This window comes from Balaenoptera acutorostrata, chromosome 2, assembly GCF_949987535.1.
Source record: "Balaenoptera acutorostrata chromosome 2, mBalAcu1.1, whole genome shotgun sequence".
Classification (NCBI taxonomy): Eukaryota; Metazoa; Chordata; class Mammalia; order Artiodactyla; family Balaenopteridae; genus Balaenoptera; species Balaenoptera acutorostrata.
In genome coordinates, this window is record NC_080065.1 from 45,728,440 (window position 1) to 45,751,128 (window position 22,689).

Genomic DNA, 22,689 nt, shown 5'->3' on the forward strand with positions numbered 1-22,689 from the left:
TGAGCCACAACTACTGAGCCTGCGCATCTGGAGCCTGTGCTCCGCAACAAGAGAGGCCACGATAGTGAGAGGCCCGCGCACCGCGATGAAGAGTGGCCCCCGCTTGCCACAACTAGAGAAAGCCCTCGCACAGAAACGAAGACCCAACACAGACAAAAATAAATAAAAAAAATAATAATTAAAAAAATTTTTTAAAAAAACGCGTGGGATTAAGCAAAGCATGTCTGTGGGCCCCATTCAGGCTGTGGGCTAGGCTAGGTCTGCAACCTCTGCAAACACCAGCGAAGCAGCCCTCACCCTTCTAGGCAGCAAGAAAGGGAACAGCCACCATATTTGAAGATATATTTAACTTGCAACAAACATGATACTCTTGATCAAGGTTTTCCTGGAGCCCCAAATTTAAATATACATTTAAAAACAAAATAATCCTGAGTTTGAAAGAGGGAAAATAATGAATAATTTGATATGTCAGCTCAGAAAAATGATTAAGAAATTTCACACTGAACTGACAATGAGCCATGTTTCTCTGGCTTGTCCACTGTCACTCTCTCCATACGGTTTCCCCACCTGGGATGCTCTTCAGCAGTTCTCTAGCCCACCCTCATGGCTGGGGTCAGCCACCAACTACTTCAGGAAAGTGTCTCTGACATTCCTTTCCTCCCCATTCTAAACTGGGTTGGGCAGCCTGTGGTGGGCTATATAATTGTGATGGTTAATATTATGCGTCAACTTGATTGAGCTAAGAGATGCCCAGATAGCTGGTAAAACGTACTTTCTGGATGTGTCTGTGAGGGTGTTTCTGGAAGCATTTGATTCAGTAGACTGAGTAAAGAGATCCACCCTCACAAATATGGGTGGGCATCCTCCAAACCACCAGGGGCCCAAATGGAACAAAAAGGCAAAGGAAGGGCAAATTCTCTCCCTTTGTGAACTGAGACATCCATCTTTTCCTGGCCTCAGACATCAGAGCTCCTGGTCCACAGATCTTCAGACTCCTTAACTTACAACAGCAGTCCCCCAGTTCTCGGGCCTTTGGACTTGGACTGAATCATCCACCAGCTTTCCTGGTTCTCCGGCTTGCAAATGGCAGGCTTGTGTGATTTAGCTTCCAAAACCTCATGAGCCTCTTATCTATATCTACATCTATATCTATACCTATAACTATATCTCTGTCTATATCTATATATCCTATTCATTCTGTTTCTCTAGAGAATCCTAATACAATAATGGCCCCGTAAGATATCCATATCCTAATCCCTAGAACCTATGAATGTTACCTTCTATGGCAAAGGGGTTTTGCAGATGTGTTTAAGTTAAGGATCTTGAGATGGGGAGAACATCTTGTATTATCTGGGTAACCCCTAAATGAAATCACATGTCCTTCTAGAAGGAGGCAGAGGGAGATTTGACTACACACAGAGGAGGAGAAGGAAATGTGACCACAGAGACAGAGACTGGGGTAATGCACAACTAAGAAATGCTGGTTCACCAGAAACGGGAAAAGGCAAGGAATGGCTTCTCCCCTAAAGCCTCCCCTGCTGATTCCTTGCCTTATGCCAGCGAAACTGATTTTGGACCTCTAGCCTCCATAACTGTAAGAGAATAAATGTGTGCTGTTTTAAGCCTCCAAATTTGTGGTAATTTGTTACATCAGTTATTGGAAACTAATACACAGCACTCCTGCGCTTCCATAGCTCACGATGTGTGCTTCCAATAGAGCCTGGTCACATTTGATTAATAATAACAGCATTTATCAAGCACTCAATAAGTGCCAAGCACTGAGATAAATGTATTAGAGGGTTTTTATTTAAACTTCATCACAACCCTGTGAGATAGGTACAGTTATATCCCCCATTCTCCAGAGTCGGAAAGTGAAGGTTAATAGGTTTGAACAAGGATAACTTGAGAAAAGATATAGCGCTGATAAGTAGCGGATCCAGGATTCAGACCACTGCACACAATTGTACACAACATTGCCTTTATGAATGGCAGCCCTTGGAGCACGCAGTGCACAACCTCACAACCAACCAAGGTAACCCAAGGTTTAAACTCACAAAGTGATTCAGTCCCCGTGCTTTTAGCACCTCTGCTCATGCTGTAGTCTCAATGTTTGTGTCCCTCCTCCCCCAACAAAAAAAATCATGTTGAAATGCTAACCCTTAAAGGTAATGGTGTGAGTAGGTGGGGCCTTTGGGAAGTGATTAGGTCATGAGGGCAGAGCCCTAATGAATGGGATTAGTGCCCTTATAAAAGAGGCCCCACAGAGCTCTCAAGCCCCTTCTACCATGTGTGGATACAACAAGAAGTCTGCAGCCCAGAAGACAGCCTTCAACTGACCATGCTGGGACCCTGACCTCAGACTTCTAGCCTCCAGAACTGTGAGAAATAAATTTCTGTTGTTTATAAGCTACCCAGTCTATGGTATTTTGTTACAGCAGCCCACAAAGACTAAGACAGCTTATATTCCACTTTTCTGATTATTTTTATGTCCTTCTACTATATTATCAATTCATTAAGACCAGAGACTTTGTATTTTCTCTTACTATCCTCAGATTGTAAGACATTTAGGGCATCTAGGAGCTCATGAATAAATGAATGAATCTCTTCCCTCAGAGGCAATGAATCCTAAAAAGCCACAAGGGATTTAAGAAAGAATCCAGAGGCAAGGAAATAAGGTATTTTCTTTCTTTCTTTTCCATTTAGAAGAATGATTTTCAAATTGGACAGGCTATAATAAACACTTCTGCAGAAACTGGAGAGTGAGATAAATTAAGCAATAGATATTCATCTGGGCAATTTAAATAAGTTCAAGTCTCTGGGACCAGATAAATGAAACCACAGAACACTGACGACACTTCCAGAATGGATACTGATTAGTGATCTATGATGACAGGTGAGAAAATGCCCTCCCCCCCAAATTTAGATAGACAAGTGTTCTCCATGGTTTTCCAATAGGAAGAACAAGTAACTAGAAATAAGTAGCTTGTCGCCAGTGGCCTGGATCACACGAGTCTTACTGGATCCATGTTGGCCTGAATGAATCTGCCTGCGATGTACAGAAGGGGTTTTGTCCCTGGCCTAATGCTGTTCAGTTTGTTATCAGTAGTTTGAATGGAAATTTATTTATCGAAATTGTTTTTCCTAAAGTGAGAAGAGAGTTAAAATATTAAAGGACAGAGTAGGATTCAGAATAAAGTCTGGGACAAAGACCAAAATCAGCAAAATTCAATTCAATAAGAATATGTGAAAAATTTTCCCATTTAGATTTTTTTCACGGCACAGGCCTAACATGGGAAAGAACTGATAAGAAGTGAAAATGATGGGCAGTATTAGACAACCACATCCAGAATATGAGTCAACAGTATAATGCAATTACTTTTTTTTTAAGTAGTACAATTTTAGGTCTTGTTAAGAGAAAAACAGTGTCCAGAAGAAAAGCAAGCAAAATCTGATTATCTCTGCACTGGTCAAAACTCATCTGGAGAATCGTGGCCAGTCTCAGAACTGTTCTTTTGGAAGGAGATGGACAAGCCAGGATTCAAAACTTGATTTTATTTGGAGGAAAGAGACTGCAGTGATAGGAGGGCAGGGAACACACAGTAAAAGAGCCACACATGAATGGAGTGAGAGCACCTGGGGTATCTAGTCCAGAGGAAAGGAGACCCAAAAGGAACTGTCTTCTTTAAAGAGAAGCAATTTATGACAAAAAAGCAAAACTTATTTTGTGTTGCTCCCTATGACAAAACTAGGACCAATGCATGGGAACAGGCAAGTCTGTATTCAACACAAAGAACGTTCAAAGAGTTAGAAAGCAATTGTTCGCAACATTTTGAATATATTGTTCTCAGTCAGCCCCTCCACTAAGGATATATGGTCTGTAATGGCACAGATGAACATTTTTTAATAGTTATGTATTTTAACGTGCATTTTTAATGTTTTAAATTTTTCAATGTTGATAGAAAATTTTCCCTTATAAAAATTAATTTGAGTAAAATAAGTGACTCGATTTGGACCAAAAAAGTTAAGTAACTAACAAATGGTATGCAGACAGGGCAAATCACTGAGGCAGTATGCAAATAACTACAGCTTAGGAAACACTGCTGTAGGTTGTGGTATTTCATCTTCAATGTTTTTAAACTTTTGTTCCAGGATCTATCTCCTGCTGAGGAAATGCCTGTCGCATAGTTTTAAATGACTCAAGTATTTATTAATAGAGAGGAAGAGGAAGATAAGGAAAATAAGACAAAGAAGGGAAAAGGGATGAATGACTTGATACTCCAAGCACATCAGTGCGCCTTGTTTACCTTTAGAGCTCACATCATATTGACACTAAATCGGGAGGAATTCAGGGCACCGGAGCCAAAAAATAAATAGAAAGGAACCTAGAGAGGTTAAAAATAAGGTCAGGAAGTAACAAAATGAAACAACTGGGAAAACAGAAACAAATATATATCTAGTGATAAATAATCTGACACACAAATATTCAGTGGGTGGGAAAAACCTAGACATTCCAAAGAAAGATATGCTGGTGATGCCAGGGTCTTTCTAGAACCTAATGGCAGAGACAAAAGTAACAAAGATGGTCCTTAGCTCTCAGGCATATCCCCCAAACCGCTCTTCCTTGGCCTCTGAATGTCTGCCCCTCCCACCTGCCCCACCACCAGCAGCCCAACACAGCAGCATTCTGTCCACAGGACATTTCGAAATCAGGGTCTAAATATTATTTAAAATTGATCGTGAAGACCAAAATATTTACCGTCTCGTTTTTTAACTTCCAATGCCCCCTCATCCTAGGGAGCAATACAACCCAAACAAAAACAATCAAGGTCAGACATCCTTTATTCTGCATTGCCAACACCTGCCACTGGGGGCTCCAGAGTGTCTTTAGCATCTACCCCTTCCTTTCTTATCTCCCTCATCAAGGTTGCCTTCGTTAAGACACTATCATCTCTCAGCTTGACTTGTTGCTCTGCAGGCTCTGACCCCTTCCACATAACTTCAGTACACGTGGCCAAGGTTTTGGTTGTTGTTCTCCATTCCCTCCCTTCTTCAGACTCTTACAGTGATTTCTTATAAAACTAAATGTCGGGACTTCCTTGGAGGTCCAGTGGTTAAGACTTCACCTTCCAGTGCAGGGGGTGCGGGTTCCATCCCTGATGGGGGAGCTAAGATCCCACATGCCTCGCAGCCAAAAAAACCAAAATATAAAACAGAAGCAGTATTGTAACAAATTCAATAAAGACTTTTAAAAAACAATGTACCACATTTAAAAAAAATCTTTTAAAAAAAATCTAAATATCTAGTGATGAATAAAACCCCTTCACCAGAGTACTACAGCAATCTCACATATCACATTTTCTTCTAAGTAAACATATTTTGTCTATTACAGAGAAATAGTTTAATGTCATTGAAATAATTTTGGTTATGAAGTTGAAAGTCCTAAACTCTAGTCTTGGTTGTCCCACTTACTAGTTCTGTGATCCTGGGTGAGTTATTAACTTCTTCATATTTCAAAGAATTGTTACATAATGTCTGTAAAGAGCTTTATACTACATTTGATCCCCTGTAATATAAATATATGCATATTTATATATTAAATATTAAAAATAGCTTTCTACAAACATGTTATTTATTTAGAATCATGGGTAGTACAAAGCTCTTACCAACATGTCATTTCTTTAGCACTTGGTTATTTGTTGCCTTATAATTGTTCCCTTGTTTCATGTGTGTTTTGTCTCCAAACTTGATTTCATACTTGTGTGAGGCTGCTTCCATCACTTACACTTTATTGTATCTTCTGTAGTGCCTTAGTTGGTTGACTGAGTCCACTGCTTTATCCCATTTTTGACCCAGTAGCTTCCCTTAACCTTGACCTTCAACCTCATCAATGTCTTCCCCTCCTTTAGGAAGCCTTCCTAGATCTTCTGAAAGAGCACTGGTGGGTTTTCTAACATATGATCCCCTAAGCAGAGAAATTTGCAATGTGGATTTATTTATAATCTGAGGATGGTCTTAGTATAGACCATGTAAGCAATGATGACGGTCCCCAGAAAGCTGAGAGATGATGAAATCAAATATATACAGAGAAAGACTCCAGCAAGGTCCAAAATCTATCTGTGGTCACCACTGTCTAGGGTGGGTGTTCTCCAAACCAGTGTCTTAAATGTTTGGTTAATGGGCCTGTATGGATATTTAGATATCATAGATATATATATACACATATGTTTATATTTATATCTCATGCTCCTAAGCCTTAAGAATCATAAAATTAACAAACTGGCTCTGATCTGATTTTGTCCTTGACAAGAGACTTACTTAAGCTTTCCAAGTAGTTTTCATATAGAGTGAATTTTCTGGTCAAACGAACAGGAAACATCAGGTCTGCACAATTGTTTTATTTCTGGTTGTAAAAACTGGCATGCTGGCTTATACAGCAATCTCTTGTAAGTTCATACAGCATAAGATTGGCCTTCTCAAGTCTTTTCAGCTCTGGATCACTCAATGGGAGATTCTTAGAAAACAATGGACTAGAAGCTAGCATAATGATTTTATCAAAATAATATCACCCTATGGAGTCCTGCCTGGGAGATGGTCCGTCAACATCCCTTCCAGAGTTATCCCTCTGTCTCCTCCCTCAAAGCACAGTTATAATGGAATGAGTTTACGTGGTTCAAATTACAACAGGTTCTATGAATTAACTTTTAAAGCTATTTGCTTAAACAGCCTGCGGAGTTAAAGTAGCTAGTGTAGACACAGAGACACGAAACACATCTACTGTGGAAGATAAAGGGAAACCAAAGAAGCTTGTTGCTCTGCAAACCAGAAAAAGATTGAGGTCTAAAGTTTCTCAGACTTAAATGTGCATTTGAGTCATGAGGGGATCTTGTAAAAATGCAGATTTTGATTCAGAAAAGGCTGGGATGGGGCCTGAAAGGCTGTGTTTCTAACAAGCACCCAGGTGATGGCAGTGCTGCAGACAAGGACCTGACTGGGAGGAGCAAGGGCAGAGAAGTTAAGCTACATAGCAGTGTTCGGAGATAATATAAACACAGGCACTTTGTCTCTTTCAGTAACTCAGCTAGAGAGCACCAAAGTAAAGTTATCACAGTTAAGAAGTGATATAATACATTTTGTATTAGTATTTGTATTTTTAATTTTTACTAGAAATTATATTTACAAGAGAATAGTTTTCTTTCGTAACCATTCTTATCAGGTCCCAAGAGTGGGAGTGAAGTGGTTTATGTTCTCTGACAGGTTTATGTGCTTAAGCTGTGGGCATTGCTCAGCTACCTCCAAACACATACCCCAGGAGCAGGGACCAGAGCAGGGCTCACAGCCTCCTTAGCATGTCCTCTAAAGCTCCAAATACCTAATGGTGATGGGAAGGGACTCTCACAGCTTCTCAGATCATTCTGTGCACTTTTCTAGCACTTTCTGGAAACTTACCACAACACCAACAGTCAGGCCCTAGTGGAACAAAGAACCTTCATTCAAAACCTGCTATGTGTCCTAGAACAAAAAATTTCACAATTTGTATGGAAACACAAAAGACCCCGAATAGCCAAATCAATCTTGAGAAAGAAAAACCGAGCTGGAGGAGTCAGGCTCCTGGACTTCAGACTATACTACAAAGCTACAGTAATCAAGACAGTATGGTACTGGCACAAAAACAGAAATATAAATCAATGGAACAGGATAGAAAGCCCAGAGATAAACTCACGCACATATGGTCACCTTATTTTTGATAAAGGAGGCAAGAATATACAATGGAGAACAGACAGCTTCTTCAATAAGTGGTGCTGGGAAAACTGGACAGCTACATGTAAAAGAATGAAATTAGAACACTCCCTGAAACCATACACAAAAATAAACTCAAAATGGATTAAAGACCTAAATGTAAGGCCAGACACTATAAAACTCTTAGAGGAAAACATAGGCAGAACACTCCATGACATAAATCACACAAGATCGTTTTTGACCCACCTCCTAGAGAAATGGAAATAAAAATAAGCAAATGGGACCTAATGAAACTTAAAAGCTTTTGCACAGCAAAGGAAACCATGAACAGGACAAAAAGACAACCCTCAGAATGGGAGAAAATATTTGCAAATGAAGCAACTGACAAAGGATTAATCTCCAGAATACACAAGCAGCTCCTGCAGCTCAATATCAAAAAAAAAACCCAATCCAAAAATGGGCAGAAGACCTAAATAGACATTTCTCCAGAAAAGATATACAGATTGCCAACAAACACATGAAAAGATGCTCAACGTCACTAATCATTAGAGAACTGCAAATCAAAACTACAATGAGGTATCACCTCACACCGGTCAGAATGGCCATCATCAAAAAATCTAGAAACAATAAATGCTGGAGAGGGTGTGGAGAAAAGGGAACCCTCTTGCACTGTTGGTGGGAATGTAAATTGATACAGCCACTGTGGGGAACAGTATGGAGTTTCCTTAAAAAACTAAAAATAGGGGCTTCCCTGGTGGTGCAGTGGTTGAGAATCTGCCTGCTAATGCAGGGGACGCGGGTTTGAGCCTTGGTCTGGGAAGATCCCACATGCCGTGGAGCAGCTAGGCCTGTGAGCCACAACTACTGAGCCTGCATGTCTGGAGCCTGTGCTCCGCAACAAGAGAGGCCGTGACAGTGAGAGGCCCGCACACGGCGATGAAGAGTGGCCCCTGCTTGCCACAACTAGGGAAAGCCCTTGCACAGAAACAAAGACCCAACACAGCCAAAAATAAATTAATTAATTAATTAATTTAAAAAAAAAAACAAACTAAAAATAGAACTACCATATGACCCAGCAATCCCACTACTGAGCATATACCCTAAGAAAGCCATAATTCAAAAAGAGTCATGTACCACAATGTTCATTGCAGCTCTATTTACAATAGCCAGGACATGGAAGCAACCTAAGTGTCCATCGACAGATGAATGGATAAAGAAAATGTGGCACATATATACAATGGAATATTACTCAGCCATAAAAAGAAACGAAATTGAGTTATTTGTAGTGAGGTGGATGAACCTAGAGTCTGTCATACAGAGTGAAGTAAGTCAGAAAGAGAAAAACAAATACCATATGCTAACACATATATATGGAATCTAAAAAAAAAAATGGTTATGAAGAACCTAGGGGCAGGTTGGGAATAAAGATGCAGACTTACTAGAGAATGGACTTGAGGATATGGGGAGGGGGAAGGGTAAGCTGGGAAAAAGTGAGAAAGTGGCATGGACGTATAAACACTACCAAATGTAAAATCCTTAGCTAGTGGAAAGCAGCCGCATAGCACAGGGAGATTAGCTCAGTTTTTTGTGACCACCTAGAGGGGTGGGATGGAGGGGTGGCAGGGAGATGCAAGAGGGAGGAGATATGGGGATATATGTATATGTATAGCTGATTTACTTTGTTATAAAGCAGAAACTAAAGCGTCATTGTAAAGCAATTATACTCCAATAAAGATGTTAAAAAAAAAACTTGGGCTTCCCTGGTGGCGCAGTGGTTGAGAATCTGCCTGCTAATGCAGGGGACACGGGTTCGAGCCCTGGTCTGGGAAGATCCCACATGCCACGGAGCAGCTGGGCCCGTGAGCCACAATTGCTGAGCCTGCGCGTCTGGAGCCTGTGCCCCGCGACGGGAGGGGCCGCGATAGAGAAAGGCCCGCGCACCGCGATGAAGAGCGGTCCCCGCACCGCGATGAAGAGTGGCCCCCGCTTGCCGCAACTGGAGAAAGCCCTCGCACGAACCGAAGACCCAACACAGCCAAAAATAAATAAATAAATAAATAAATAAATTTAAAAAAAAAAAACAAAAAAACAAAACTTGCTGTGTGCCCTAAACAGGGCATTTTCTAAGGTGGCTAAAGGAACCATGGATTTCAGGATATGCAGCCCTCAATTCCCTTTCCATATCTGCCCCTAAAGTTTTCAACAAAGTTAGGCCTCCTGTAGAAAGTGACAGCCACAGAAAAAAATGAACATAATAAGCAACTGGATGATGCACCCAAGTAGGATGGGGGATGGAGTGTTTTTGCCTTTAGTGTAGAAATATCTTATTTAATTATTAAAGTCCTGCTTTATTATACAGTTCAGTATTTTTCTATCTACAGTTTGCAGCCCATTGGTGAACTTTGAAATCATTTTCATGGTTCAGAACCAGGCTGTTTTAAAAATGCAATAGACCAGGGTGCAACGCAGTTCAAAGGGGAAGTATCATTTAATGAAACTTCTCAGTTACACCTGTCTATGTACTGAGCTATATGGTAACGTGCATTTCTTTCTATGCATCATAATCAAAAATTTGAAAAATCACTGAACTATAGCTTGCTTTATGGTAGAGGAGGGTTTTTTTTAGAGCCATCATTGTTTTTAATCTATTTATTTTTACTATATTCACCTGGCATTGCCTTAGCTAGATGAGGTCATAGCGAGTAGCCTTTTCAGAAATTTCACTGCCCTTTTCACTATAAATTCCTTGAACTCATATAGCATGCTTAAGCCATATGCATTGTATATACACATATAATATTAAATCCCTATAGATCATGTGTCATACTAATAGACCAATTTAATTGACACTCTGAACTCTTCCTGGGTATTATACACCCAATTCCCTACATCCGGTCACTTGCTTGGGAGCACCTCACAGCTTTCAAGTTACAGTGGCGCCATCTTCTGGTGAAATATTTTCTTTGTTGGGCCGATATTAAAGAGCTACCAAAAATGTCCTGATTTTTCGAGCAAAAATTGCAACTGACCTCATATATACATTGATATTCTTTAGAGCTTTTTATTTCATTCAGGAGTTTCACTCCGTTCTCAATCTGAGAAAGGTCTTTCTATTCCTCAGCAGTGAGAGGAGCTAGTCTGTCCTTCCTGACTTTCCGTTACACTAAGCTGGTTTCAAGTTTCAGCTCCTCCTTGAATTCCAGCCTGCTGAGACTTCCCTCTAGAATCATCCAAAATGGAGCCTCTCACAGCCTACCCTTTGAGATGTTCAGGGCCCAAAGCAAAGGTATTTGCAGTTTTGCTGTCTATGGTTCTATGTACAGTAATGTTATTTCTTCTACAACTAAAATTCCTAAAACCTAAAATCAACAGCTTTTATACATTTGAAGTGAAAGATGCAAATGGAAGAACGGTTTCTCTGGAAAAGTTTAAAGGCAAAGTAAGTTGCATCTTCTGATTTTTATTTCTGTTGTTTGTCCGTGTTCTCTGCTTATTCTCTTAAGAGTCCATTTTTCACTGTTAAACGGTCATATTATAATTTAGTCTTCAAAATAATGTTATTAGTATATCACTTTAGCCGTCAGAGCTCTCAGTTTATATACTTCTAATTGATAACTGATTATGTTAACTGTTTGCTTTAAGTGCTGGATTAATACTTTAAGTTGCTTAGGAAATTCTTAGAGTTAGTAATGTGAATATGGAGTATTCCACATAATGTGAATATGAAAGTATTAATTCCATAATCTAACAACATTAAAAAGCACTCTATCAATAATCATATTTTATCTTTTATTTTTTAAAAAAAACTTTGAGTACATAGGGCTTTTTCAATGGTCGTGATTTTTCAGAGTTTTAACTCATGCATCCGCGTTATGATTTTCAGCAGAATTGGGTATATCTAAAAATATGAGATAACCATCTATCAAAGGTTGTATTCCTCCAAAATGGTTTAGGATTTTAACTACTTGCAAATATTTTTTTTAACCTTTTATTTGCTTCACTTTCCGGTTGGATTTTTTTCTTTTTCCGGGAGGTTGCACTAGTTGTAAACGTGGCTAGTGACTGCCAACTCACAGACAGAAATTACTTAGCACTGCAGGAACTGCACAAAGAGTTTGGACCATTCCACTTCAGCGTCTTGGCTTTTCCATGCAATCAGTTTGGAGAATCGGAGCCCCGCCCAAGCAAGGAAGTAGTATCTTTTGCAAGAAATAACTTCGGAGTAACATTCCCCATCTTCCACAAGATTAAGATTCTAGGACCTGAAGCAGAACCTGCATTTAGATTTCTTGTTGGTAAATATCTACCTTGCCTCATCAATTTAATGTTTTTAATTGCTTTTCATTTTTAAAACAAATATACCAGGACAATACATTCATTTGAAATGTTTTAGTGGGAAAGTTTTATAAAACTATCAGAGAACTAGATTCTCATCCTTTGTGACCTTCTAGAAGTTATGCTTCCCTGAAATCAATGTTTTAACTTCTTGGATGGCAAAATAAATCTACTCCAATGTATTTTATTTTTATGATCATTTTCCTGAAGAATTTACTTTAAGCGTGGTCATGGCTATTTTCACAAAATATTTCAATTCTCATTTAACTAGCATGTGGGAAAATATCCCTCCCCAATATTAAAGCTATACATCCCACATCAATATTGCTGAGCATTATTAGTTGAACTTATCTTTGTGGTTAATTTTATGTTGCCTTACTTATCTAAGATATTATCCTCAAGGGTGAATAATATCTGTTTGCCAGGTGGTTTTTGGTAAAATTCAAAGCAATATATCTTGATTTTTTTTTGGAGGAGGGTAGTGTTAGGCTATCTCTGTAATTAAGCTAGCTACAGAAACCTATTTAAAGATTTTCCAGCATAAACGTGCTGCAGTATAGTGACTAAAAGCTAAACTTTGGCCCCAGTCTGTGTTGAAACCCCTGCTCTTTTACTTTTGCTGGGTGGCTTCAGGCACATAATTTCCCTGTGCCTGTTTCCTTGTAAAATGACGTTATCAATAGTATCTACCCCCTAAGATTGCCTGGAGGATTACGTGTGTTAATAATAAAAGTAAAGTACTTATTCACATACAGCTTACACTGTGGCAGACACTATTCTAAAGGACATTCAGCTAATGTCCTCTCATCTAACTTTTATAGATGACAGCCTCAGTCATTTTCACTGTGGGTAATTTGAGTTTTGCTAAAACCATGACCTCAGCCAGGCAATCAAGCTTCCAATGAAACAAACCAGCTAATGATGTTCTATAATATTTCATTTAAGTATGAAATCAGAATCGTCCAAAAACATTATATTCAGTTTCTAGGGAAAGTCAATATAATGCCTAACACCACGAATAGCAACTAGAGTGAGGTCTTCATTCCTTTTATTTCCAGGGTGCACAGGGGAAAAAAAGCCAGAGCATGTGCCCTGTAATCATCTCTCAATTAGAGCAGCCAAATACTTGGGCACAATAGCTCCTAGGTTCTTCCCCTTTGTCATTAAAAAAGCTCTGAAACTCCACTCAAAACACAAAAAGGTAACAGTGATTTAAGGTTTCACTAAAGTTAGATGAAGCTCCAGAGACAAAGATTATGAGTTGACGGCCAAATGAAAATTAGATCTTTGAAAACTGGCCAAAATGGACAGTACCTGATCATGCACTCACAAACAAGATGGCTCTGTACCGGTGTACAGGTTGTTCACAAAACAGGAGTAAGGAGGCAAACAGGGGCTGAAACACAGGTGAGTGCAAGGTATGTGCAGAGGGACTGTCCCCACCTGGAAGGGTATCTTTTTCTAATTCACACGAAGATGTTACACTAACTAGAGAGAGCCCTGCCCTGATGGGCATTATCTTTAAAAACACATTTTCCATCATAGAAAATGGCTATTTTTCAAAGCGATTTTAAGAAGGCTTTAGTTAATAATATGATGTTCATACCAAGTCACTGATGTTTGAGCTAATCAGCAATACTATTAATAATGAAATAACCAGTGTAAATGCTTGGCACAGTACACAAAATAAACCACGTATAAGTAAATATTAGGCTACGTTTCATTCGTTATTTTTAACCTATGCTTCCGCATTTGTTCTTTCCCCAGCATAAAGCAAAGTATCCCTCAATTTTAAAAACTCTAGGCAGTGTGTTCCTTCTACCTACCTCATCAGCAACGTTTTTGAAAGGATGGTTAACATTTGTTTTCTCCACTTCCCTGTCTCTGCTTCCTTCTTAGATCTCTGTGTTTGGCCCCTCACTCCATAACTCTCCTGAGCCTGGTGGGTCTCGCTGCCTGTGACTTCTACTCTGGCCCCTTCTCTTCCTCCCTCGCAGGTTCCTCTTTTCCTCCACCCTTAACTCTACTGATCCTCAGGATTCTGCCACATCCACATGGGCTCTCCTACTCTGTCCCCTTTCCCTGGGTGAGCTCTTGCTCTTAAGCTCCGAAGCCTCCTCTGATTGGGTGTCCCACATAACCTGAATCTCCTTGTGTACAAAAATGAATTTGTCATCTTCCTCCTAAAATCTGTTTGCTTTGCCATGTCCCCTATTTTAACAGCACGAGCTCTGCAGATAGGAAGGTCTAGATATCAATCCAGGCTCTACCACTCACTAGCATGTGACTGTGAGTCCAGGCCTCCATTTTTCTCATCTGCAAAATGGGGATAATAATAATATCCAATGTTTACAGGGTTGCTGTAAAGATTAAAGGAGAGGATTCATTTAAAGCATTAAGCATACATTACTAGGCACATAATAATTATATTTTTTCTCATGTTAGTCAATAATTATGCACATAAATCCTGTATGATATAAATAGAAAAAACTTCTACATTTCTTACCTATTAAATTAAGATGTATCAAAGGATATCTACAATTATTTAGAATTCCTTACTATATAATGTGCAACAATATTAAAAACATACATATATTTACTACAAAAAGTAATCCATACATTCCTATTACCAAAGACATTTAGAACATCAATTTATCTTTAAAAAAATGTTAAGAAACTGAAAGTTTTCAGCTAGTGACAGGGTAAACTTTTTGTGGTGGAGATCAACAAATCTAAAATAAACTAATTTATTTCATTTCTTGATTCTAGGTCAGTAGAATCATCAATGAAGTCACCAAGTATATAGAAATCTGGTCACACAAACTTTGAGTTGTTTTGTTTGGGTGTTTTGCTTTTTGTTTAGTTTGGTTTTTGAAATGATGACAATCCTAGAACTTGATTCTAAAGTTGTAATTTATGCAGATACTGACAAAAATGAAAATCTTGACAAAGAATTTACTCATGAAAATATATTCTGATATTTTAGATTCGTCAAAGAAGGAACCAAGATGGAATTTCTGGAAGTACCTGGTCAACCCTGAAGGTCAAGTTGTGAAATCTTGGAGGCCAGAGGAACCCATTGAAATCATCAGGCCTGAGATAGCAGCTCTGATTAGACAAATGATCATAAAAAAGAAAGAGGATCTATGAAAATGCCATTGAATCATTCTAAGGCAATAGTCAGAATACAGAAATGTCTCCGTGAGGGTTTGATCCCATTTTAAATACTCTGACAATTAAATGTGGCACTGAAGGATGACTTTCCTTTTATGTTATCTTGTCAGTGACTGGTAATGAATGTCCCCATGATAGAGATGTTACCTAAAGCAAAAATGAAGAGTAGCCAAAGACTCTAAATGAAATATATTAAATACTTCATCTGACCACACTAAATAATTCAGAATACAGTCACCAATGTGCTTCAATATCCTATTCTCTGATTTGACATTTTCTAGTGTCGTTCTTGATGGAAATGCCAACACACTAGACCACTGTTTGAATTCAAGACACTGTGTGACATTTCCAGAGTAACTAATTATAAATGATTATTTTTATGTAATAAAAAGCAAAATAAACATTGAAAATGTGAAATATAGATTCTAATCCTTATGTATTTTTATTTGTTTCAGGTACAGGACTTTGGGTTTTTTGCGGGTTTTTTTTAAGTACAGGTTCATGGTATGTTTTACTACACCTGGCCAAATAGTCACTTATAAATGACGTTATCACAATATTTGAAAAAGCCTTCATCTTTCTCAATATTTTTTTCTAGAAGCAACTCAAATTCCATAATTAGAATATTAACACTTGAGTCAGTCTGTATTTTTGAGTGAAAATCCCAAGTGTAAGGAAAAAGCCATGAGTATATGATCATTCAGCTTGATTCCCCTTCAGGTTAATTTTGATAAATTCCTTACAGGTTAATTCCTTACAGGTTTTGGTTAATTCTCTACAGGTTAATTCCTTAAAGGTTCCTTACAGGTTAAGTTTGGTTGCTAATCTAGTCAGACTAGATTAGCCATTTGGAAAGAATTCAATGCTGCATCATTCTCATGGTTGTAATAAGAAGAATCAACTGCAAACAGTCAAAACTCTTAATGAAGAAAAGGGAGTGATTGCAACTACATGAGTCTTAGAAACATCAGCAATCACTGAGCCTTTTGATAGAGTCACAACATACCTTTTCTCCCAAAGTCCTGATCTTTACGTTTTGTCAGCCTTCTAATTATTGGGTAAAAAAGCAACCTGCCAAGTTGATGAAGGTTAATTATTGCCCCATGAAATATATATTCATTTCATAAAGGAATTAAACAGGAATACTGGAGCCAAAAAAAAAATGTGAAAAAACAGTCATGTAGAATTTGGCTAAGAAGGAAGACCCAATCTAAATAACTGTGAATTGGCTCTCCAATTCTGACCTGATGAGTGAAAGTGAAGATTCTTTTTTTTATGGTGAAATCAGTAGTGCCACCTCAGTAAATAATTCTGCAAAAGTGTTTAAAGGTCTTAAAAAAATCAAATATATTTCCTGGAATACCTTCTACTTCAACATATATGTCCAACCCCCAGCTCTGAATGTATTTAGTAAGCTCTCTGATGGGGGTGGAGGTGTGGTTCCCCTCAGGTCAAGAGGATGTGCAGAGGCACCTCAAGAATAGCAGTCAATACGGTTAAAATAGTATGTTTTATATTATGTGACTTTTACCACAATAAAAAAAGACATTAAAAAAAAAAAAAAGAATGGTGGTCACTGTGTGAGCAAAGCCCGCTTCTACCTCTCACCAGCGGCAGGGCCTTGGGCCAAGCTCGACTACTTTTCAGTTTCCTCACCTGTAAATTGGGGGTGGGGTCAAAGTGAACAAAAAGCCCCTTCCAAGTTCCCAAGGTCTTTCAAGTGATCAGGAATCAGTACTAACCTGGACTGTTGTTGAAGAAATGGAAGCCACCTCACTAGTCTATCTGTCTTTTGCAAGCTTGCCCCCGAAAGCCTGTTAGCAATTTGAATTCTGGGCCTCTAAGCAAAATTTTATTTAGGATAATCCCTCCAAGTGTTGCTTCTGGAACACTCTTGCTGTTTACCCCCGCTTACGACTTCCATGAGTTCCTATCAGTGCTCCGGGACGGCAGGGGTGTTTATGTGCTCACAATCGGGGTGTGAGCAGAAGTGTATCTGCCAGCACCACAGAGGTTACGTAGACACCCCACTGCCAGACAGAGGGCAATGCGCTGGGGGACGACCAGGACTGTCCCAGAGAACGCAGCTGGGATGTCCATCCTGCCCCAAATCACTAGTTCTCTCCAAAGCCATAAAAAGTGGGTTTTTCACTTATGTATCTCCAAACTTGGTTGCCTTATTCAACCTATAATCTCTACTAGGTTAGGCTTGATTCTCTCCTCTTGCCCCTCTGAGTATGCAGGGAAGGCAGGTAGGGATTTGAAAGTGTGTCATACAGGTGTCCATTCAGGGTCCTGCAACAACCAGGCTATGTGTGAGGAAAGGGAGGAGAGCCATTTGCTGATGTGCTGCCACCCAGACCTCAAATGTCTCATATGAATACCGTCAGGCAAACACACAGAGAAAAAAAATGCATTTTTCTTGAACTGAGCACAATACCTTCTCTATCTCAGCATCAAAAAGTCTGGGACATAAACTGCTACGAGCTGCCTGAACTGAGAAGTATAACAAAAATAGTAGGCATCCCATAAAAGAGTATTCAGCAGTTGTCCTCCTGACAAAGGAAAGGGACAAAATCAAATGCTTTTAACTGTGGTTAATAATTCATTGACGAAGTTTGTTTAATTTGGGAAGTGGGGAGGAGTACTTCCTACTAACTCCTGATCATCATCTTATGGCAGAGGTAAAAATACAGAGTGTTGCAGAGTGGAATAAATATGAATTTGCCTGAAATGTTCCCTAAAAATTGTACTTCATTTTTGAAATTGCGTACTAATTATAGCATACCTATAGTATGTATATATGTACATATACATAATTCTTAATAACTATAGTATATATAGCATATATACAGTGATGACTGGTAAATGTTTAACAACCAAATCTCTGGAGGAGGAGTCCCAATTTGCAGCATTTGCAATTTCTATGGTGTGAATGCTCCCACATGGTCAGTTTTAATCTACTAATAGTTTGATAACTGGCTTGTAAATTTTCTGAAAATTTAACAGTCAATTCTCACAGACCAGGATAAGCTGGCTCCAGCACAACAAAATTTTTAAAATCAGACTTATGGTAATAAGGATCTCCAGAGAGAAAAATCTAAAGCAAAAACATATCACATACACTCTTTATTTTTATTACAAATATATTATTTTGACAGGTTATATATAAATGTGGATGTATATGCAGTTATATTGAATTATGAAAAGCTGCTAACATTATAACTGTATAATCGCACTATAATCTAACAATGTAACTGGATTGCCTGCAGGTAATTTCAAGTAGGAAAACACTCCAGTAAACATTAAGAAAAAAAAAAAAATATATATATATATAGACAAAGTCTAAGAAGGAAAACAAAAACTATTTCTCTACATTTATTTTCTTTAAACATATTAACTGTTTCAAGACTGCCTGATATGAGCGGGAAGGTCTTGGGTGATCCCTGTACAAAATCATGTGTATTCCTGCTAACGTGTTCCTTTGAAAGAAAAATGTCATGTTTGGGTGCAGCTAATATGGGGACGCTCTGTATTTATCCCTCAACTTGACTTCATCTTCCCCAGGGAATAATAAAATCCTAATAACTGTTACACCAAGAAATTAACACATCACACTTCTTCCCACTCTTCTTGTTCCCTCCTCCCTCTGAACCGTTAAGGCCACACCTTGCCGAGGGAAGCATTCTCTTTTGGGGGCAGAGGCTGGTGGGGGAGGGAGAGCCATTTTCCAGAGGGTGTGATGGGAAGCAATTACATCCCCAGCACCAGTGAACAGCAGTGGCTGCCCCCAGAGAAGATACTTCCAACCAGCTTTGCCTCCCTCCTCCTCTTTTTTTCAACCCACTTCTGTCTTCTCTTCCTCTGACATCCCAAGTGTGGATCCCTCTCTTTCCTTCTCACTCTTACGAAAACAATTTCTTTTTTTTTTTTTTTTTATGTCTTCGCGCGCGGCCCCCGCCAACAATTTCTTTTTGAATTTAAACATTCAATCGCCTCCTTACCCATTGATCTCCTTATTTATCTTTACTACACTCGATCCTTTCTTTTCTCATCATCTCAATAATAGGAACTGAACTATGTAGTCTATTTATTGAGTATAAATTTTGGCATTTTACGTCTTGCTCTTTAAAAAAAATTTTTTAAAGTAAAACACAAAGGACAAGCCTTCTAAATTTAGTAGGTTTTATTTTTATCAACAGATCAGTGATTTTCTATAGAAAATAACATGTTGAAATTTAACCTTAAAAAAAACAAGATGAAAACAATATTTACATTAAAGGAATACTTAAACACAAAGATGCTGAAAATGGAATGATACTAGGCAACAACAAAAAGAGGATGAGATTTGAAAGTAGCAAAATGCATAAGAATCAAATTATAGGTATCTCTTTAACCCATGGTTCTAGAAATGTTTACATTTAAATAAGGTAGGAATTTAATTTTACCCATAACTTATAATCCAATGCAGTAGAGAATGTGATACATTTCTCACTTCTCATTTAGGGTGTTAATAATTGACCAGACCACCAAAGTCAGTTCCATGAACTTGCTGCAAATGTTTATACAACCACAGTGTGTCTGGGACCCAGCACACACCTGACCCGGCTCCATGAGTCAAAATGGCCTCCAAGGGAATGAGAAAATATTTTAAATTATATTGTGCAGTCAGTTCTCCCCCTTCACAAACTAAATATCATGCTCTCTTCCAAACACTGTATGAGTCTGTGATTTTACAGAAAATGAAGACTCAAGGCAAATCTTCCAAATAATTCAGCCCCATCCCCTAACCCCCAAAATCCCCAATTCTGTTGATATTCAAGTGAAAATGTTTTAGTTGACTGACTCATTTGGAAAGTTACTTCAACTCCCCCTTTAGCTGTACACACACATGGTAATTGAGACCTATTCTAATGTCAAATTAAGAAACTAATCATCCAGAAAGAATTCTAAAGACTTAGTTGAAAATTTGAGGAAACATTTTAGGTTTGCCGTTCCAAATTGTCATTATATTCTAAATTTTATATTTAAAATAAATATATAATTTCACAAATACTTTAATACTATCTACAAGTATTAGAGACTCCAGAATATTACCTGAAATCTTTAAAATAATTAATTGGAGTAGTTTCTTCATCATTATAAAGCTGTTTGTTGTATTATAACTGAAAAGTAGTAATAAGCATCATGGTAAAGAGTGACCCAGTTCATGGCAAAAAGTACACGTACACACAAACATACACACATATTACTTACAGATTTAATTATACTCTGATGTTCATTGTACATGCAATAAGATAGCAGTTGCATGTTAGCTGATGCCATTCACATATTCAACCAGCTAACAATACACTGCCAACCCATCACACACAGGTAAACAGTGTACTTCGTTAACAAGAAGAATTTATCCAGAAGCAAGTGGCAGGGTAGTTGTGGCTGCTGAATTGACCCAAAGCAGCCAGCTAACAATACACTGCCTACCTGATTCAGGTCACTGCTGCTTTTCATGGCCCATAAAGTCACTGAGGCTAAATTTGTAACATGAAACAGTGGCAGAACTTTCATCTTAATAGTCACATTAAAGAAAACTTACAGGCAAAACCTGTTCCTCCAAAAATACTATAAGAAATAAAACCAATATTTTCTTTAATCTATTCAAAAACTTAAAAAGAAAACTTTCAAAATACTTCCACTAAGCTTTTACAAATTAAAGGCTCCGATACTGCTATACAAGTGAATTAACAAAGTTATACATAACTGTAGCTTTTCCCATTACTTCTATTTACTGACGAAAAGACCAGTTGTCTGTATCAGGTAGGCAAATATCTAGGAGTCATGGTGATACAAAAGGTAGGCAAGACAAATCTTCAGCTTTGTTTGGGAAAAATAAATATTAAAGTATTTAGGGAATTTTAGGAGTTAAATGTAATTTGTTTTCTCCGGCTACAAAGGCTATTAGTCTTTGCATTCTGAAAGTTATATGTTCAATTTATTGTGTCACCAATTAAATACAGAAAAATTTAAAGAAGGTCTAGAAAAAAATCTTTAAAACTGGTGATGGGTTTGAAACTAAAATCTGTAAGTAAAGACTAAAGGAATGTGAACTATTTAGCAAGGTGAATCATGATAATGATTTACACTGATTACAAGAGAAGCTAAAGGCCTTTGGATTCGGACTTTCAAGGTGAAAAAGTACTACATGGGATCAACTGTTAAGTTATTAACCTAAGGGCCGGTAGATTATGCCACTTCTCCTCTTGACCACAAGATAGCACCATTTCCGTTCCTTTGGGGGGCAAGCTTATGAATGCAACAGAGGGGAGTGCAACTAGCAACTGTTAAAATGAAATTATAACAGCCAGCTAAAGATGCACTGCCTACCTGACACATCCAAGCGTCATCTTTTGCTGTAGAGGCAAAAACTAGAACGTAACATTCAGATTAAAATGATTACCATTATTTGTCAGTCAGAGATCTTCAGTTTCTTACAAAAATGTTTTAATATATAGACTCTTTAATATATAGACTGTAGTTAGTGATAGTGTGAGATATTTTTAATTTTTCATATTTTCAGACCAATTCATACTTCCAGCAAATATCTTTAGCAAGAATTAGTTTGTTCGAGGTCATATTCAAGACAGAGAACTGGAGTACGCACTGGACACTCACCTTGGGAGAATCTTGACCTCTCTTCTGTTTCATGTCTTTGGCGAGCACCCGCATGACCTCCTCCTTTGAAAATACAGACAACATATATGAATAGAAACTGTTTAGGAAAAACATAATATTAGGCGTGGAATGTTTCTAGATCCTTACTTAGTCAAACTACATTCACTTCTTTTTGGAAAGAAAACAGGCACCTCCAGAATATGACTAAGTTACACAACTCAAAATTAAAATCAGGATTTAGAGTTTTGAACTACCTCTTGGTCCGAAACAGGTATTAGAAACGGTGCCTTCGACAAGAAGTCCCTTTAGGGAGTTGGGGCGAGGAAACAAAAGGGCGTTACTCACCCATAGGATCTCTTCTTCGGTCCGGACCCTCCTCCGGGCGGTGCGCTCAAGTTTCCACTCCATCTCTGGAGGAGTTTGCCCTACCTGGCTGGAGTGTAGCCTCTCCTCGAACGCTTTTGGGTTTGCCCCCCAGTTCTAAGCCAGTCTTGACGCTTAATCGTCAAACCTCTGGAGTCTTGTCCCGCAGGACGATCATACTTCACCCCTAACCTCCCATTTTTCCCCACTCCTCCCACCGCTCCCAGCGGGCTTTCCCCAGGGTACGGTTTAAAAAGCCGGCGGGGCGGCAGCCAGAGCGGGAATCCCCCTCTCCGGCTTCTCATTGGCCGGCGCTGCGGTGACGTCAGAGCCCGGGAGGGATTCCCCCTGCGCGCGCCTGGGTCCTCTCTCTCTCTCTCTCTCTCCCTCCCTCGGCCGGTGGCCGCGCCC

At 38.8% G+C, this 22,689-nt stretch overlaps 2 protein-coding genes across 3 annotated transcripts in view; one reads left to right on the forward strand and one right to left on the reverse strand.

Annotated features, from left to right (window-relative positions):
• Positions 1 to 22,459, reverse strand: part of CDC20B (cell division cycle 20B) — a 61,799-nt gene extending 39,340 nt beyond the window's left edge. The window contains exons 1-2 of the mRNA XM_057541565.1: positions 22,261 to 22,459; positions 21,916 to 21,978 (exon numbers count right to left, since the gene is read on the reverse strand). Coding sequence (XP_057397548.1) covers positions 21,916 to 21,978; positions 22,261 to 22,323 — 126 coding nt within the window. The 5' untranslated portion in view covers positions 22,324 to 22,459. The remainder of the gene's footprint in view (positions 1 to 21,915; positions 21,979 to 22,260) is intronic.
• GPX8 (glutathione peroxidase 8 (putative)) lies at positions 10,941 to 15,675 on the forward strand. 2 transcript variants are annotated; one of them, XM_007195589.2, is made up of 3 exons: positions 10,945 to 11,176; positions 11,771 to 12,032; positions 15,059 to 15,675. In XM_007195589.2, the coding sequence occupies exons 1-3, from the start codon at positions 10,973 to 10,975 to the stop codon at positions 15,220 to 15,222; spliced, it is 630 nt and encodes a 209-aa protein (XP_007195651.1). In that variant the 5' UTR covers positions 10,945 to 10,972; the 3' UTR covers positions 15,223 to 15,675. The 2 variants fall into 2 exon arrangements, with proteins under 2 accessions (XP_028018007.1, XP_007195651.1); XM_028162206.2 differs by lacking the exon at positions 11,771 to 12,032 and having other exon boundaries at positions 10,941 to 11,176.
• Positions 22,460 to 22,689: the final 230 nt, after the last annotated feature.